This window comes from Populus euphratica, unplaced genomic scaffold, assembly GCF_000495115.2.
Source record: "Populus euphratica unplaced genomic scaffold, PopEup_1.0 scaffold111.1, whole genome shotgun sequence".
NCBI lineage: Eukaryota > Viridiplantae > Streptophyta > Magnoliopsida > Malpighiales > Salicaceae > Populus > Populus euphratica.
The window spans coordinates 693,496-712,557 of NW_011499877.1; the positions used below are offsets into that span (position 1 = coordinate 693,496).

The following is a 19,062-nucleotide window of genomic DNA, read 5'->3' on the forward strand; positions in this document are numbered from 1 at the left end:
TTTTTGTTTCCCATACGAACTCTCCCCAACTGCAAACAACTAGCCTAAAAAAAAAAACAAATAGGTACTTTTATGCATGTAATGTTGCTATTTTACTAATTTTAGTTTAAGCTCTTTAGTTGCACTGGTAGAAAATTTTATGGGACATTTTATTTTAGACTCACCTACAAAATATAAACAAGTGAAGTACAGAGAGAAAATCAAATAAAAATCTATTTAAAAAACAGAAAAGAAAAGAAAACAACATGCCTTTTCGACGTGTTTGTCCACAAGAAAACCTTAGTGAGCTGCTTTTGACAATGCTGTGAAAATATGTGCTAGAAAAAACACAAGCTCCTCCGACTTGTTGGCGCATGCATTGTGTTCGTGAGCAAATGTTTTTTTTTTTCATTTATCGAAAGACCAAACTAAGTCTCATCCAACTTGACAATAATAAATAAATAAATAAATAACACCCTAAAAAAAAAATGAAAACAACAACTATATGATTTTGCTTTGGAGGATATTTTAGATATTATAATGTGCTTTCGAAATTGAAGATTCAAAAATACCCTTGTAAAAAAATTAATTAAATTTTGATTTGATGGTATTTGGGTCATTACACTATAAAAAGAAAAATACTGACCTACCCCTATTCAATCTTGCCATGATAAATGTGTCCAATGAATAAAAAGTTATATTACCCCCTCAAACCATATTATTCGGCTTTGCCTAAAAAGGGCAAATTAGTCTATTCATTTTGCAAGTTAACGTCTCGTGAAACACTAACCAGATTTAGTATTTTTATTATTATAATACACCACAATCTAATATAACACATCAATAACAATATAACAGTGTCAGGCTTGTAAAATTCACAATTTGGAATCTACATGAGAATTGTTTGCAGTCTAGAAAGTATACGAGATACGGCTATGCATAAAAAGCAATAAACTGAATATATAAATTTAAATGGTTTCAGGAATGGAGGCTTTGAGAATACGATATTAATCGTTAAGGAAAAAGTTTGAATTTTATATAAGAATACATACATACTGGTTATCCAATTGATGGAATCCAGCATGGGATCCCACGTTAAGATTATAATCAGCTGAAGACACGTGATATGCTTGAAATTTATTTTATTTTATTTCACATATATTAATTTTTTGGCTTTGAGAACCTCTGCTTTGTTCAGCATGATTAATTTGCGAGGCAAAACTAGTAAATTTAAGAACGTTTATCTTTCGATAAATGGTCGGTGGCTTCTGCCCTTATATATATATTGCCCCATGCAACGACTCACCTGCCCTTATATATATATATATATTGCCCCATGCAACGACTCAGTCCTTAACCTTTTTATAAATCCTAGCTCAAGCAGTGTAATAGTAACAAAGAGCTAGCTGAGGAGAGATACAGAATTCATGGATAGAGAGAATAATGGCTTCGCTTATACTGAATCTTATGACACATTACATGTCAAAGGGCTGAAGGAAGATCGTAAGGCAGCCAGTCATGATGCTAAGAGCACTATCCTATCTTCTTTGGCTGCTGCTCGTCAAATGGAGAATCATGAGCTTCATGGTGATACGTCTCTTGCAATTCCCGGATGGTATGTTGATGTTTCTCCTGGATATCCAGGTAATTAATGTGTTCTTCATCTGATAAGCTTTGTTTCGGGTTGAAAGAATCCTCTAGATTCCAAGGTGACAAAGAATTAATGCACTTCATTACATTTGCTCTACTTTAGATTTGGTTCTCTTTTTAGGTACAATAAACAGTTTATAAATGTGAGCAAGGGTTCAGCATGTTCTTTACTTTGCGGTGTGATGACGACTGTTAACTGTTATTGTTTGGATTTATCTGAGGTCATGCCATATCCTTCAACATGCACTATTCCCAAAGCATTTGGGAGGATACTTTGAAAAAGTAAAAATAAGAAAGGACTGAAAAAAAAAATTAAAAAAAAAAATAAGAAAGGACTCCAATTTGGGTGCATGAGTCCCACCCTTCTTCTTCTCTCTTTTCCCTGGATAAAAAGCATCCTGATAATAATTTCATTTAATTCATCGGCATTACTCTCTGAATTTTAACCTGATTTGACTAGAATCAAATCAAATTTAGGTAAGATCTGGTTTTGTTGGACTATAAAATTCGTCAGGTTTGTGTGATCCGACGAAATCGTGTGACCAAAACATGACGAAATCCATAAGATCTGTGGAATATCCAATCGGGAGAGTTAGGCTCAAGTGAGGGGTTTTTGTATCTAAGATGACCAAGATCTTCACTAGCTAGGCGCAATCTTTCCTTTTTCTTCAGTGTTATAAAACTGTTAATTTCTGTTATGAATTTCAGCCCAGAGTTTCTCTCCGACGCGCGTAGAAATTGTTTTCAGCTTTATTGTAGTTTAATTTTTGACTCCTCCTATTTTATTAAAAATAAATGTATATAAAATAATAAAAATGAATAATATATTAAAATTTAAGCAAGACAACATAAATTAAAGGTTTTGAGATTTAATTAAACTTTAAATTAGTTTTAATATCTAAATCAAGAATTTAATTAAAAAAATATCGAGGTTTGAGGCTGATTCCAAACGCCATGCCTTTATTATCATCTCCTTCATCCTGAGTAGGAGGGAACCGAGAGAAACTAGGATAGTAGATTTTTAAGGTCGTCGCAATGTAGGGTGTAACAGCTTTTCACAAGGATATATATATATATATATATATTCTTCATTCTTTTAATATTTTACAGGAGTGGCGTCCTTGTACAAGATTGAAAAGATCATGTTTCATGGGAAATCAGAGTGTAGCCAAGATCTTCTTGTATTTGAGGTACTAGCTATTTTTTTCGAGAGAAAATCTTTATATATATATATAGCTTTACATTTTTGCTATTAATTGCAAAATGTCATGTTTGATTATGATTGTAATTTTTGCTATTAACTGCAAAATGTCATGTTTGATTATGATTGTAGTCGTCAGCTCGTGGCAAGGTTGTTATCTTGAACGGCTCTCTTCAACTGGCGGAGATGGATGAGTTTGCTTACCAAGAAATGATAACTCACCTCCCCCTCTGTTCAATTCCAAACCCTAAGAAGGTACTTTATATTATTTTCATTCTTGCAGACAAAGATCATTCCATTAATATACTAAAAGGAAAACGTAGATACGTACGAGCTATTTGTTTTCTTATCAAAATGTATAAAAATATTATCGAGACTTTTTGCCAACTTTTTATTTATTTATTACTATCAAATGTTCTTTATTTAAATTATAAACTTATTTTAAAAATACAAAATATTAAAAAATATTAAAAAAATTGTTATTTTCTTATTAATTTATGCTTGATTGTATTATTTTACCATTTTTTTTATTTTTCTAGCAATTATTTTACTTTATTTTCAAAACCCTAAGAAGAGTGCTAGGAAAAAAGTAAAGTTTGCGTAAAAATTGTAAAATATCAAACATATAAAATCAAAGCTTTCGTGGAAAATTGAATTGAAAAACCATGTCTACAAAAAAAAAAAAGGGTCAGCTATATTCTATCAATAAATCAATAATTCTATCCTTCAAAATAAAGTAAAATAAAAAATACGTTTCATCAAATAAAGTAAAAGAGAAATTAAAAGCAAGTAAAAACAAAAACTTTTTCCATGTTAAATAAATAAACAGTTAGCAGTCAATTTCTTACGCCCAGTCGTTTTTCATATTGTGTTCAGGTATTGCTTATAGGAGGTGGGGACGGTGGAATTCTGAAAGAAGTATCTCGGCATGCTTGTGTCGAGCAAATTGATATTTGTGAAATTGACAAAATGGTGGTTGATGTGAGTCGTCGTCGTCGTCAATCTTTACAAATTTGAACAGATTTCTTATATAGCTGCTACCTCTCTGCCCCAACAGATTAATTCTTTAGTTTACATTCGGACCTCGTAATTTAGTGTTGTCTCGCTGGTCTCTCCCGAGAGTTAAGTTGCTGGTTCGGAGACACAAATAAAGACAAGTATTTGAGAAAGCAATGGTGTGTGTTCTTTCAGATTAGCAATGTCGTGTGTGATTGGTTGGTTGGTTTCAGGTGTACAGGCAGCATTTTCCTGACATAGCAGTTGGATACGAGGATCCCCGGGTGACTCTCCATTTAGGCGATGGTACACTGATGAAACTTGAATATTCTAAATTTATAGCGCTCGTCAATCTTTCTTTATAATTCCCCGTGTCTTTACAAATACCATGTACGTAGGAGTTAAGTTTCTGAAGCATGTTCCTCAAGGCGCTTACGATGCTATTATATTGGATGCTTTCCAAATGATGGGTATTGGTTCTCTTCCTCTTATCTAGTTACTGCAACTCTTCTTAATTTAAAAATATTGACGAGCTATTCTTAATTTCTGGATTGCATGCCATTATTAATAGGACCCGAGGCGGAAGAATTAGCTGATGATTGCTTCATGGAATCAGTTGCAAGGGCTCTTCGACCTGGAGGGGTCATGAGCTGTCCAGCAGACAGCTTGTGGCACCAAGAATTTTCCCTTGCAGATTTCGTAGCAAAATGCGGCAAGACGTTCAAAGGCTCTGTTAGCTACGCTTGGTGCACGGTTCCTTCATATACCAGGCATGAAATTGAACTGTTTCCAGCTTTGATTGATTCTATTTTAACACATTTGTGGAGTTAATGCGTTTCATTTCAGTGGGATGATGGGTTTCATGCTTTGCTCCACCGAGGGGCCACCAGTAGATTTCAAAAATCCAATAAATCCATTGAATCTGGAGCATTACGGTGTAGCTAAAGGCCCCCCCAAGTTCTACAACTCGGAGGTATTTGTTCTAAAACAACAGCTTCTTCTGCCAATGTTTTTCTCTTGATCTCAATCTCATTAATGTTTATTGACCTTGTTTTCAATTTCTCCTTGTTCCCACTGTAGGTCCATACCGCTGCATTTTGTCTGCCATCTTTCGCAAAAAAAAAGATGTTTGAATCCAAAATGAAAAAAAAATATGCTGCACTGCAGAAATGAATTAGACTTGGATCGCTCAAGGCTTGCTGAAGAACATTAGACTCGAATAATGGTTATTCAAGCAGTTGCTTCTGGTTTCTACTTTCCATGAATTGTGCTAGTATTAAGTTGTTAATGAATGGGAAATGTTTCGATTGATTCCCGTCAATCTATAGCACTACTTGCTATAAAATTATGGTATTTTGATAACAATAAAGAGCAGCAACAACATCAAAACTCTAATTAATATTTTCGGGGTACATTACTTTCCAGATCTGCTAACCAATATGATAGGGAGAGGCAACTTTCCCTGTCCAATAACTAATAAAAGCACCCCTAGAAGGTGGGTAATCAATATTTTCGGGGTACATTACTTTCCAGGTCTGCTAACCAATATGAGAGGGAGAAGCAACTTTCCCTGTTCGATAACTAATAAAAGCACCCCTAGAAGGTGGAAGAATTGATATGAAAATGGTTGAATATTTAAGAACAATGAGACTTTACATTGCTCCGCTGGAAAATCAAAGGTAAACTAGGGTTCCAAACATGCCAGGTGGTCAAACTAAAAACCAAATAGGGAGAAAGAGATGAGTGGCTAAGAATACAAGAACTCCGGGGTCAGCCTCTTCACCGACTACTGGCCGATGAGGATTCACCGTGTATATCCGGCTTCCTCACCATACACAATAGAGGCTAGCAGTGATCAGGACAATTTTCAATGACTGATATGATTGTATCCTAGTCGACTTTAAAGGCTTTACTCTGCATGCCAAAACATTTTGAGCAATACATGCATGTTAATGGCGAACAATACTTAATGAAAATCAACATGCCAGGCTCAAAAAATAAAGACCTGTTAAGATGAATAACGCCACCAACTAAGCACGCGCTCCAGAATCCAGCCACGAGAACAGCTAGCATCTGGATTGACAGGTGCTCCAGGTGCTCGATTCTTCCACCGCCCAATACTGCTCAATATCCAAGTATACAGTACTGACAAATGTCCATTTTCTTGTTCATTTTGACAGCCGGATTGACTGGTGCTCGATTCTTCCACCACCCAGTACTGCTCAATATCCAAGTATACAGTAGTGACGAATGTCCATTTTCTTGTTCATTTTGACAGCCAGATGTGGTCTGCTAATGGCACAAATAATTGACAAAAGTAAACGAATGAGTTGCACCCAAGAGGCATGAAGAAATTCAGGGGCGAACAAAACAACTGTTCAAGAACAAATATTATTCTAAGAAGACTTCTCAACAAGAAGGAAAAAAAAACCGAAGGTTGGGGCATCGCCATACACTAAAAGGAAGGAAAAAAAAAAAAAAACGAAGGTTGGGGCATCGCCATACACTAAAATCTTCAGGTTTACTAGGATGGAATTGCTAAATTTGTACTGCCCAACATTATTGGACAATCTAAAAAGATATACTCGAACAATGGGAGTAGTTGCAGCGGCAATATGAAAAGATCTGGACCATCAGGAAATTGCCACTTTCACCAAGACACAAGCTACAAGTTGCTGTAAAGATGCACTTACCTATCAGTAGGGCATTCCAGTTCATTTTCCTTCAATTGCCTTCACATGATAGCATTACAAGGCTCAGCTGATCATAAGAAAATTCGTACCACAACCCTTGCCACATCTAGTTACAGACAGCATTACTGTATTTCCTGTATCATTTGGCAGTATTTCACGTTTCCAACACATGAGAAATACTCAAATCTGTTGATCGAAATCTCTAAAATCACCAGCATCGATCGCACACGAAGCGCAGAAATAATGGAAAAGAAACAAAAATGCTAAGCTGAGAATAATAACATATGGACCACTAGAATTCACCCCAAACAAGTGATATAGGAAAAGGTGTGATAAGCATCGAGGAGAACTCCAGGAAAATTTGAAGAAAAACAATAGTAATAATTTTTTTCTTGATGTTATTCCGAGTCTATAAATTGTTAATATTACTACATATTTATTACAAGATTTATTAGTAGACTGTATTATCTCTCATCTTTAATATAATTATGGAGTATATATCTTGTTTTGGTAGAACCAAATTTTACTGAAATATTATTTTATAATTATTAAAATTCAAAATTGATTTAAATAAAACACAAGAAGTGTATAAAAATTGAAGTGGTCAAAGTTTTAACTACTCTATTATATTTTTTATATATAAATATAATATTTGGAAACAAAAAATTAAACATAAAATGTAGTATGACCAAAATTGTTTTCTCTGAGAAATTAAATTTGAGTATTATAGGTAATGATTAAAATAAAAATAATATTTGATAGTCATAATTAATTACAAAGGTAAGACTTTCTATGAATTATATTTTCTAGATATAAATATGAGATAGTGGCATAAAAAATGTAGTCTTCTGTATTGTTTCTCTTTCACTTTTATTTTCTAATTAGCATAAAATTTTTAGTGTTATTCATCCTCCATGAATTGTTAATGTCACTCCACATTTATCACAAATTTGATTAAAGACTACATTGCCTTTATCTTTTAATATATTTATTTTGTTTCTTAATTTTGACATAATCAAATTTTATTAAAATAATTTTTTTCTAATTAATTCAAATAAAGATTAAAAAGTATATAAAATATGTAGTTTTAAAACTTTTAATTAAAGTGTTGTATTTCTTAAAATAAATATTTTTATTAGTGGACCAAGATAAAATAAAATATAGTAAAAGAAAAAAAAAAGCAATTAAATTTAGTGATAAGTTATAATTAAAAAGGGTAAGATTTGACTATCCAAATATAGAAAATAAAAAATATAAGTTACAAGATAACCTACCCATTTCACCTATAACATGTTGCCATTATAGTTTAAATGTAAATGAAGTTATAGTATATACAACTTGATAAGAAAAATAAGAGATATGTGATAAAATAAAAGGGAAGAGAGAAAATAGAGAAAATGTGGAATGTGGTGTGCTTGGAAGTTGAATTGATAGGGCCTTGTGCCTATGGCCCGATGTAAATGGGTCTGGCCTCTTAACAAGGATACGGCCTTGGGCCTATAGCCCGCTTTAAATGGATCTGGCCTCTTAACAAGGATAAGGGATTGGGTCATGGAAATTGTAACGAACAAGAGAAAGAGAGAGAGAATAAAAAAATAAAAATGTTTATAGAAATTCGGTGGAGGCCACGTGTTTCAACATTTTTCACTTTTAACGGATAAGGACTGAAGACCCACGCCTCTCTCCACGACACCCCGCCATGAAACACGGCTGCCCGGATAAGGCGGGTCCCACAATTTTCCAAGATGATTGCATGAAGAAACGTTTTTATCCACGGAGACCCCTTGTATTAAAATTAGAAGATTTTACAAGGTATACGACCTTAAATTTAAATCTCAATAATTAAGAAGGCAGAATACCCTCTTAATTATCAAGCCCGTCAACACAGGAGTGCGCGAAAACTATAGGCAAACACGCTTAATGATTAAAAAAATCATTTTCCATTTAAGTACATGGTTTAGTTAGGACACAATTATAATCACAGATGATAATTTTATGCATGCACTTAATTAAATAAATAAAAAATTATATATAAATTTTTTTTAAAAAGTCATTGATAAGAATTAAATATTAAATTAAAATATATATATATATTAAGATGTATGATCTTGTAACGGGGACAATAAATCTAATTGTAGTTGTGTTGAATAAATTTATTTTTTATTGAATCAATTGGATAATTATAAAAAAGAAAACATTTTTTTTATAATTTAAAAAAAAATCAATAATTTAATTTATTTAAAATAAGATATTTTAAAATGATAATATATTTTTTTAATATAATTAATTTTTTATTAACCAATACAGATTTATAGTGACCAGAATATCATGTGTCACGTTTTAACAAACCTTAACCCCTCTCAAAATATTTAAAAAGACTCATATTTTATGGATATGGAAGAAAATATTGTTTGTTTATCGCGATATCTAGTATAATAATTACTAAAATAAAAATAAAAACAAAATTACATTTCTAATGTTTTGTATAAATTCTCTATATTAATCAATCAAAAATTCTTTTATAGTCAAAGTAGTCTAATTATTTTTGGAGAAAAATTGTACTAGCATCCAATAGTTTAGCCAAAAATAGATTTACCTATCAAGTTTTGAAAATTTATAATTTACATCATAAACTTTGATACATATATAATAGTTTACGTTATCCACCTAGAGTGCCCAAAATTACCAACAAAAAATATATGATTATTTCCTGGTTTATTATAATTTTTCATTTAATAACTAAATAACCCTTATATTAAACACTACAAATCGATATTGAATAAAAAGTCTTCAACATTACAAATTTGCAATTGAATAAAAAAACACCACCCCTGTGTGAAAAACAAATAAAAATAAAAACCTTCATTGTCTTCCCAAAAGACGAGCCACCACCCACCATAACCAACCCTAGCCTCCATCTACCACTCCCTCCACCGTCTCTTTCTCAACCTTTCAACTTCTCACCAAAATCTTTTGATCTCCACCAACCACCACCAGCCTCCACGACTCTATGTGTGAGATGTTGGCAGAAACCAACTTTTGTCAAATGTGCTTCCCATCGCATGCTCTCTGTTCTTTTTTACTTAGTAATTACAAGACGAAGACGATATACTACAAAACAAAAATCAATCAATTCAGCGTTGATCAATGCACCATTTTTCCTTCGGCAAAAGCTTCCTATTCTTTTCCTTCATTTTGATGACTTGCCACAAATATTTCATGGAAAAGAGAGCGCCTACTGAACGTTGCATGGTTGGTGGGGATGGGTTGAGCACGTGACCCATCAATAAAATCAAGTTTGCTTATATTTCAACTAAAACTAAGTTTTTTTTTTCTAAAAAGAAAAAAAAAAGTTTTATTTGACATTGTAATCAAACCATGTATTTAAAAAAAATTATTTTTATTTTTATTTTAAATTTAAGTTATTTTTTTAATCATTTTGATGTATTGATATGAAAATTAAATTTGAAAAAATATATATATTATTTTAATGTATTTTTAAATTAAAATATTTTGAAAAACAATATCTTTTATTCCTAAACATGCACTTAGTATTTTTTTAAAACTAAATGTTCTGAAGGTTCAAACTATAAAGTTAAGAAAGGAAATAAATCTCCTTAATCAATAGTTCAACCTTTATGAGTTTTTGAAATACAATTACAATATAGATTTTTTTATGAATTTCTTTCTAAATATAGTTGGATTATGTGCTGTTATATACTAATTTTTAATATGAATAAATTTATTAATTTATGATTTAATATGAAACTTTTTTGTAAAATACATGTGAACAAAAAAATCATTAGATATTTAATATGCATTTTGCTGGGGGTCAATAATATTTTTCAAGTTAAAAAATTACATGCACAAACTTATTCCACTTCGTTTTTATAGTTAAAGAAATTTTAAATGAAAATAAAAAAGTTTTATCATGAAGAATTATAATTTGTTCCGTTGAGCTTTAAAAAATGTCACAATTTCACCTTAAAAGTTTGTTTTCTTTCCATAATCCCCTGTAACGTTTGTTGCTAGTTTCAATTCTCATCATCCTTCCGTTCATTTTCATAAGTAATTGTAAGTAATGGGTAGAGGTTCTGCTATGCCGCAAGCTTTTTTTCTGTGTAAACACAAGTATTTTTTTTAAAAACAAATGTACATTATTTGAGTGTAATAACTTCAATTAATTTATTAATTTAGATAATATATATAAAAAATACAATAATAATAAATAAACTAACAAAAAAACTACCAATATAAAAAAGGTAAAAAAACTTAACTCAAACCTATCCAAGTTAGTATTTCAATTCTACAACTTAGTTATGTTATTAAGGTAATTTTATTAAAAACAAATTAAGTAGAATTATTAAGCTCAATTCTCAAACAAATCAATGTTTAAGAGTAAAACTAAAAAAAACTGTTAATTAAAAAATAAGAAAAAAAATATTTGAGTTAACCTAAGCTAATCCTCTAACCCCTCATCATAAATATAAAATTAAAATAATCTTATAAAAAATATAAAAATTAATTTTTGCTAAAAAAATCATAGTTGGAGCTTCCAATGCTTAGTGATGGCACATACCAACTATTTATATATATATATATATATATATATATTATAATCTCAATTTAAAAGGCACTGTTAACTAAACATATTAAATTATTTTTTGTTTAATCTTGTTTTTAACTACAGTTTTAATCAAACATATATAAATATCAAACTAACCTCAACTAAAAATATTTTTATCAAGCCAATTTATGAATTACAAAAAAAAATCAGTTTAAAAATATAAAAATAATCCTATTTATAAGTTTAAATTTTTTTATGTTTTTACACTATATTCTCTGAATATAAAAATACAGAATTGAATAATAAAATGACCATATTCCTCCAAATAACAAGTTCAATAAATTTTGTTGGGAAAGGTAAAATAATAATTATATTATTGTGGTAAATAGATATTTATATTTAGGTGCACAATAAAATCATATTAACTTTTAAGTGTGTATATATATATACACTTAAGAGTTAATATGATTTTATTGTGCATCTAACTTAATTTATTAGGTTTAAGTATGTTCAGGTGGGTTTAAATTTTTTTTTTTTTTTGTTTATGTACTTGTCAAGCCAACCTGTTGATTTGTGTAATGTAATAATCATTTTGTTGATTTTACAATAAATAAAACTAATCGATATGAATGATTAGTTTAGCATTGGGATTGTGTGAATTGAGACTTGGAAGAAAGAGATCATTAAATTCTTTGTGTAATCCGTTTTTAAAGTTTTTCTGTTTAAATATTGTAGCTTTTTTTTTTCTTTTGAATGTGTTCATTTTTAACTCTTTTTTTTTCTTCTAATTTATAACTTCTTGCTTAAGTGTTGGTTAAATACCAACATGGCGTTACTTTAGTGGGGCTTTCTTGACCAAAACAAAAGAAATTAAAAGAAAAATCGAGAGAGGGAATTTAAAACACAACATTGAAATTAGAAAATTAAAGCAAAGTAGAAAAAGAAGAGAAAACTAAATGCCATCAACGTCATTGATAGAAAAGAAAACTCAAATAATCATATTTATTCAATACGCAGTTTATATTTCAAAGGGCAGACCATAGGCAGTTCTTTCCTACAAATCCCATATTATGACTCACAACAATATTAATGGTGACGTTTTTCACAATGAATCAAACCAAGACCTGCTACATTAGCTAGGAACCCTACCATTTTCTAGTAACAATCACTACAAGTAAATATTTCATTTCATTTCAAAATAATTTAAAAAAAAACTTTATGTTTAGATTGAATCGGTTGATAAATCTAATATATATATTCCATATAATAGTCAAGAATTCTTGGCAATATCAAGCTGAAACAACCTATTCTTCCCAAGCATCTCAATTCAACACCAAACAATTCCCTGCTACTATTATATGTTATTCATCCTTATTTGGTAATAAATAAAGTAGTTGTACTTGGTTTTTATCTGGTAAAGATTTTATAAAATAAGTATTTTAAATATTTGAAATGGCCAATCATGATATGAATTGTTAAGGATCGGATATATATATATAGAAAATAAAGATAGTTTAATCAGTTTTTATTATTGTTTAAAACCAAATAATCCGAACTTTTATAAATTATTTAGTTACTAACATTAAATTATAATATCAAATTCTAGGATGTTAATAATTTCCGCATTTTTTTATAAAAGGGGAACATATACATGTTTGGTTTTTTGTTTTGAGCATGATTTTAAGGTACATAAGGAGAGAGTTTGGTTTAAATTAAAAACAACTTCTAAAAAATAAAGACAAATAATTTTAGACTAATATTGATTGGGTCAATGATCGAGCTAGCGACTCGAATGATAATCCAAAGGACAAAGCAACCTTAGGGCTGTCGGTATTATTCTAATTCTAATTTGACTAAATTCTCTGGTGGGAATTTGACTCCCCAAGACAACTTATGTTCCTAATTCTAATCAAGCCGCAAAGTTGGTCCTGAAAAGAAAAAGAAAAAGAAGCCGGCATGCATCGCAAACCATGTCCTCCCATTTGCAAGCACCATGATATAAATCGAAAAAGAAAGGCGGAAGACAAGTTCTTGCACAGGTCTGAGAGAATCGACCAGAAAGAAGCAAGCGTGATGGCATGGAATGCAACTCTAGCTTTAGGTTTATCCATTGTTAGTTTCAACTCAATTTTTAAATTGCTTTTCAGACTATCTAAAAAAACATTAGATTAATATTTTTTTTAATATGATTTTCAATAATTTCTTATGTGTTTATTAAAAAATTATTATTTTAATTAAAAAATATTTTATAATACAACACCAAACAGACAGCACAACTGGTTTAGAAGCAAAAGCATGGGCAAGGGCAGTAGGTTAGTTGGTTGGTATAGACCTGCCTTTCAATTAAAGAAAGAAAATAAGAAGGTTAGTAATGATAATAAAAAAAGTGGGTGTCCTTAAATAAGGAAGAAAAGTCCATACACGAGATGGTGAGAATGACATTACAAGTTGAAGAGGATAGGTTCTGGAAAGTGGAAGGATTCTTGTGGAAATGAAATCCAACGATTCCTTCCTTTTCCCTGCTTTCTTTTTTTATTATTATTATAATTGAATTATAGGTGATTTGAGTTGATATAATACATTATTATTTTAATATATTTTTTAAAATATTATATTATTTAATATGTTATCATTTAAGTATTTCAATCAGTATGCATTATAGATCTTACTTTTTAATGTTTTTATATTTTTTTTAAAATTGTATTCCTTTCTTGTCCCTTAATTTTCATTGCAAGTTAATATAGTTGGTTCAAATTGATATCATATATTATTGTTTTAATAATTTTTTTAAAATATTATATCATCTAATATGTCACCATTTAAGTATTTTAAAAGTATTTTAATCAACATACATTATAAATTTTACTTTCTAATGTTTTTATATTTTTTTAAAGTTATAAAAAAATTAATGTTTTAATATGCCACGTGATACAAGTCAAAAAATTAATTGATTCTAAATTGTTACCCAATCACATTGATAACAAAACATATATCATTACTAACAACCAATAAAAAAAATTAATTTAATAGTTCAAAATATCTAGACTAATATTAAATATAGACAACTTGGTAGATTAGTGTGTTATATGTTTATTTAAAAACTTATAATTAAAAGGGCTAAAAGGAAGATAATTACCTAATATATCTAGGCTTGATAAAATGTTAAGTCTAGATGACATGAATTTCACAAGATACTAAACATAGTATTTTTTAGTTTAGTTATGCTCTAAGTTCAAATGCATATAAGTTTGACAAAGCCAGATAAATTTAATATAGCTGAATTTAACATTTTTAAATTTAGAATCATTTGAGATCCAAATACATATAGGATTGATAATTTTTTTAAACTCTATATTAGGCTACGAGGATTTGTTTGTTTATTTTTATATTTTTTAATTTAAAACATTAAAAATCAATAATGATTATCTCTCAATATCTCTAGGCGTATAAAAATCTCTTAAAAACCTACTATATTTTTATTAACATTAATATTATGTAAGGGTACTTATTTACCATTAATGCTACTAGGAGGAGATAATGCTACTATCTCTTTATTTAAGTAATATGACAAAGTTTATAGAATATATATATCATCTAAAGCACCCTGATAAAGGTATATTTTTTTTATTCTCTAAAATATTCAAATTCTTGTTTGTAGAGCATTTATAACACACAATTAATAATAAACACTTTTCTTTTTATAATTAAAAGTTTATTATTTCATTTATTGTAATTTTTTATTAAAAAATCATTGATTTTATTATCAAAAGGTTCTTAAATTCCATTAAAAATAAATATTTTATAGGTATTAGGTACTCTATAACGAACATCAATTTGGTAAAAGAAGATAATATTAAAGTAAACATGTAATTATTTACTATTCAAATAAAAAAATCTCATTTCTAAACATATTGGATATTTAGAATATTTTCACCGTCAGAGTTTAATTTTTACTCTCACTTGGATATCTTTTTTACTTCTATTTTTCTTCATTATAATTTTATATAAACTTCAGCAACAACAATAGCATTGCTTCAATCCATGACATGCATGCATTTTTTTCAAAAAAATCTTAATTTTTTTTATTTATAAATTCTATCTATTAAGGCTTAATCTGAATAGTAGCCATTCAATATTTTATATTATCAATAGTTCAAATTTTAAAAAAGCTGAACATAATTTATCTTAAAATGCATTGGATTTAATCTTGAAAATTATATAGTTTGAAAGGATGTTTATTCTAAAAAAAAAAAAAACTAGCACAAAATCTTAGCCATGTTTATGAAACAAAACTAAAAGAAAATAAAAGAGTCATCTCTTGTAATATAAGCAAACGGAGAAAAAGAAAGAGGACGGGAAAAAAGAAAACAGGTGGGTGGAAATGAATGAGTGAAAAAGGAGTTCATTACTGAAGATAGCTGGGCATGAGATTTCAAGTTAGTTTTTAATGCAAGAAAAAAATATTTTGATATTATTGATATATTTTCTTGCATCATAAAGAACATTAATTAAGAATTGAAAGTTAATGAAAATATTTTTGTAAAATAGAATAAAAACTTATATGAACTAATAAATAATAAAATGAGTAATTAATATTAATTAAAAACTAAAATAGAAAGTTAAGAGATAGATGTTTATAAAAATATTTGATTTTGTGATATATGATATATTTTTTTTAAAAAATATTTAATTAAATATCAATAAAAGTATATTTTTCACACAAAGCAATAATCTAAATTTTATAAAATATATATATAATTGTCAGTGTACCTTTTTTATTAATATATTTTTATAAAAAAAATATATATCTTCTTTAAATATGTTGTTTACTACATAAAAATTATTAGCAATTAAAGTCGAGATCCAATATGTTTTTTGAACAATCTCAAATAAGTCTAAAAACAATATATCTTTAATCAAAAACTATTTATCTTAAAATCATGTTTCTTCTTTTTATAAAATAATTTTTAATCAAAATTCTTATTTTTTAAAAAAAATTTATCATAATCTTAAAAGCAAGTTAAATAAAATAAAATAATAAAATAATGAATCAATAGTTTGATGTGAATATCCTTAAGAAAAAAATATAACAATAATAACATTGAGAAAAATAATATAAATTTTTTGATAATAAATATTTCATGCGCATTTAGAAAGTCATGCATTTTAAGTTTATATATAACTATTTATAAAGTTATTAGATAATTATTTTCATGTGTTTTTTTATAAACCATTTTTTTTTATCAAAATTCTTATTTTTTAAACTAAAACTTACCGTAATCTTAATAAAATAATGAATCAATAGTTTTGATGTGAATATATTTAAGAAAAAATATAAAATAATCTTTTAATTTTATCTTTTTACAATGATTTAAAACTTTTCAATACAAAATCAACATGTTATCAAATCCAAAACAAATCCCAACACCTTGAACACACGTTAAAACAAAATTTAAGAAAATAAAAAAATCAATGACAAAAAAATAAATTTAAGAAACAAATTAAAACAAAAACCACAACTTGAACACACACACATATATATATATAAAACTCGAGGGACCGAGAAGGAAATCTGGCAATGGTAAAGTGTTTATAAATAGTGACACGTGTGAGGAAGGGCATGAAACTAAATCCCAAGTGAAAGATTTAATCAAGAGAATTAGTTTGAAAGCATCTTTATTCTCAAATCAGAAATTAAAAAAAAAAAAAAGAGTACAATATTCTGGCCTTGTCCACAAAACAAGACAAGAAGAAAGGAAAAGAATCGTTTCTTGCAATGGAAGCAAAAGGAGAAAAGGAAAGAGAAGGGAGAAAAGGGTAAGTTGGTAAAAAGAAGAAGCGGGTGAAAACGTAGGAGTAAAAAATGGGTGGTCTTTTCCACAATGGGTGCCGGATATGAACTCGGCGAGGTCGAGCAGCCGCGTGCGATCTCGGACCACTCACAGCCTCCCTCTCCGCCCTTGTCCCTATCAATCTGTTATCTAAATAAATTCTAAAAAAAATAAAACAAGAATAACGAGGGCGTTGAGCGTGCTGGTTTGTTCCATTTTACCCCCAGCTGTGCTGAGCTGAGCTGCACCTCGCTGTTAATCATTATTATTATATTATCGTACCCCAGCTCATATTCTTGAGCAGCACGAGATATATATTTTTTAATTATTATTATTTGGATTAATTTATATGTATTTAAATAATTTATAGAATTTTTTTAATAATTTGTATATTTATAATACATTAAATAAATTTAAGGTCTGATCAATTAAATTACACCCTTATGATCTATAATTTTAATTTAATCATGTTAATTATTATTATTTGGATTAATTTATATATATTTAAATAATTTATAGAATTTTTTAATAATTTTTATATTTATAATATATTAAATAAATTTAAGGTTGATCAATTAAATTACCCCCTTTATGATTTGTAATTTTAATTTAATCATGTTTTTTTATTTTTTATTTATTGATATAAAAAATAAATAAATAATATTTTTAAAAATAACCCATGTTTTCTTCTCAGTTGCATTTTGAACTCCACCATTGCTCTTCTTCTTCTTCTTCTTCTTCTTCCAGATGGGGCTCTGTTCTGCCTACACCTACACGCCATGGAAGGAGAATTTAGCCTATGTAGAACATGCAAGTAAATTAATCATTAATTGGTACGTAGGATATATTATATACTATACAGTAATTATTTGACCAGTGCTACTGTTAGCAAAGATTTGATTATACGATATATTCTCTCAAGTAGTTTAATATTCTGCGTGTTAGTGCAAGGGTATTTTCAATAGCAGATCCATGAAAAGAAATATATATATATTTCTATCTTTTCTTCCTTGATTATGCAGCTCAAAGTCATGTTTGGATCGGGTTCAATTATGTTTTCGAAAGTTTTTTTATTTTAAATTCATTTTTTAAAATTGTTTGGAAATGTTAATAATAAAAACAAAAATTTAAAAATAAAAAATATTATTTTAATATATTTTAAAAAACAAAGCAGCACCGCCGTGAAAGAAACGAGGAGGCGCGGTCTACGTCTATCCCCAAGGGCAGGGAGGAAAGAATACCATTGGACAAATTTGGAACTGCGTAAAGACTGCAATGTTGAAGGATAATGTTATTTATTAAAATATGAAGGCTACCTAGAGAAGTAGGCCTTAGCCAATATTTATAAATATCTGGAATCTCTATCTTAATTTGACACATGCATGTGTGCCTTGTAGAACACATCTTCAAGTGTGTCACGTGATATTGACTTTGAGAATAATTTATATTTTTCATTTCTTTAACTTTGACGTTTTAACTGACAATAAATGAAAATAAATATGGATGTTTAAGATTTTTAATTTTTCTTACTTTAAATTAAATTTTTAATATTTTTAGATCATATTGATTTAAAAAATAAATTTTAAAAAATAAATAATATTATTTTAATATATTTCTAAAAAAATATTTTATAATACAATCTTTAATATGATTCATACATGAATATTGATAGCTGTTTAGCATTTATAAATATTTAATATTTTTTAAAAGTTTTTCTTTTTCTTTTTTAGTGGAGTGGTGTTTACATTTTGCTACTATAATGCATATGCCAGTAAAGTTGAAAACAATGTATAAAATACATTGATTTATGATAATATGTTTGTAATTAGTTTTGATATTTTATTTGTTTGAAAAGTGATTAGTAATGCAGTTAAAATATTATTTGTTTAAAATCTGAAAGTTTTTGTTTAAAATTAATTTTTATAGTATTATTTTAATATATTGATATCAAAATAAATTTTAAAAATTAAAAAAATTATTTTAATATATTTTTAAATAAAAAACACTTTTAAACTAAATCTTTAATATAATTCCATACACTTCATCTCTTTTACAAATGAAAGAGAAAGAGAATTTCATCAAACATGAGATGCAAACTCACATAAGAAGGTGCAGCATGCTCTCGATTGACCCATTTAATTTTTG

At 28.4% G+C, this 19,062-nt stretch overlaps 1 protein-coding gene across 1 annotated transcript in view; it reads left to right on the forward strand.

The window, feature by feature from the left end:
• LOC105128657 (spermidine synthase 1-like) overlaps positions 1–4,999 on the forward strand; it is a 7,391-nt gene extending 2,392 nt beyond the window's left edge. The window contains exons 4-9 of the mRNA XM_011030421.1: positions 3,707–3,811; positions 4,060–4,132; positions 4,225–4,296; positions 4,398–4,596; positions 4,673–4,799; positions 4,907–4,999. Coding sequence (XP_011028723.1) covers positions 3,707–3,811; positions 4,060–4,132; positions 4,225–4,296; positions 4,398–4,596; positions 4,673–4,799; positions 4,907–4,999 — 669 coding nt within the window. The remainder of the gene's footprint in view (positions 1–3,706; positions 3,812–4,059; positions 4,133–4,224; positions 4,297–4,397; positions 4,597–4,672; positions 4,800–4,906) is intronic.
• The last annotated feature ends 14,063 nt before the right edge of the window (positions 5,000–19,062 follow it).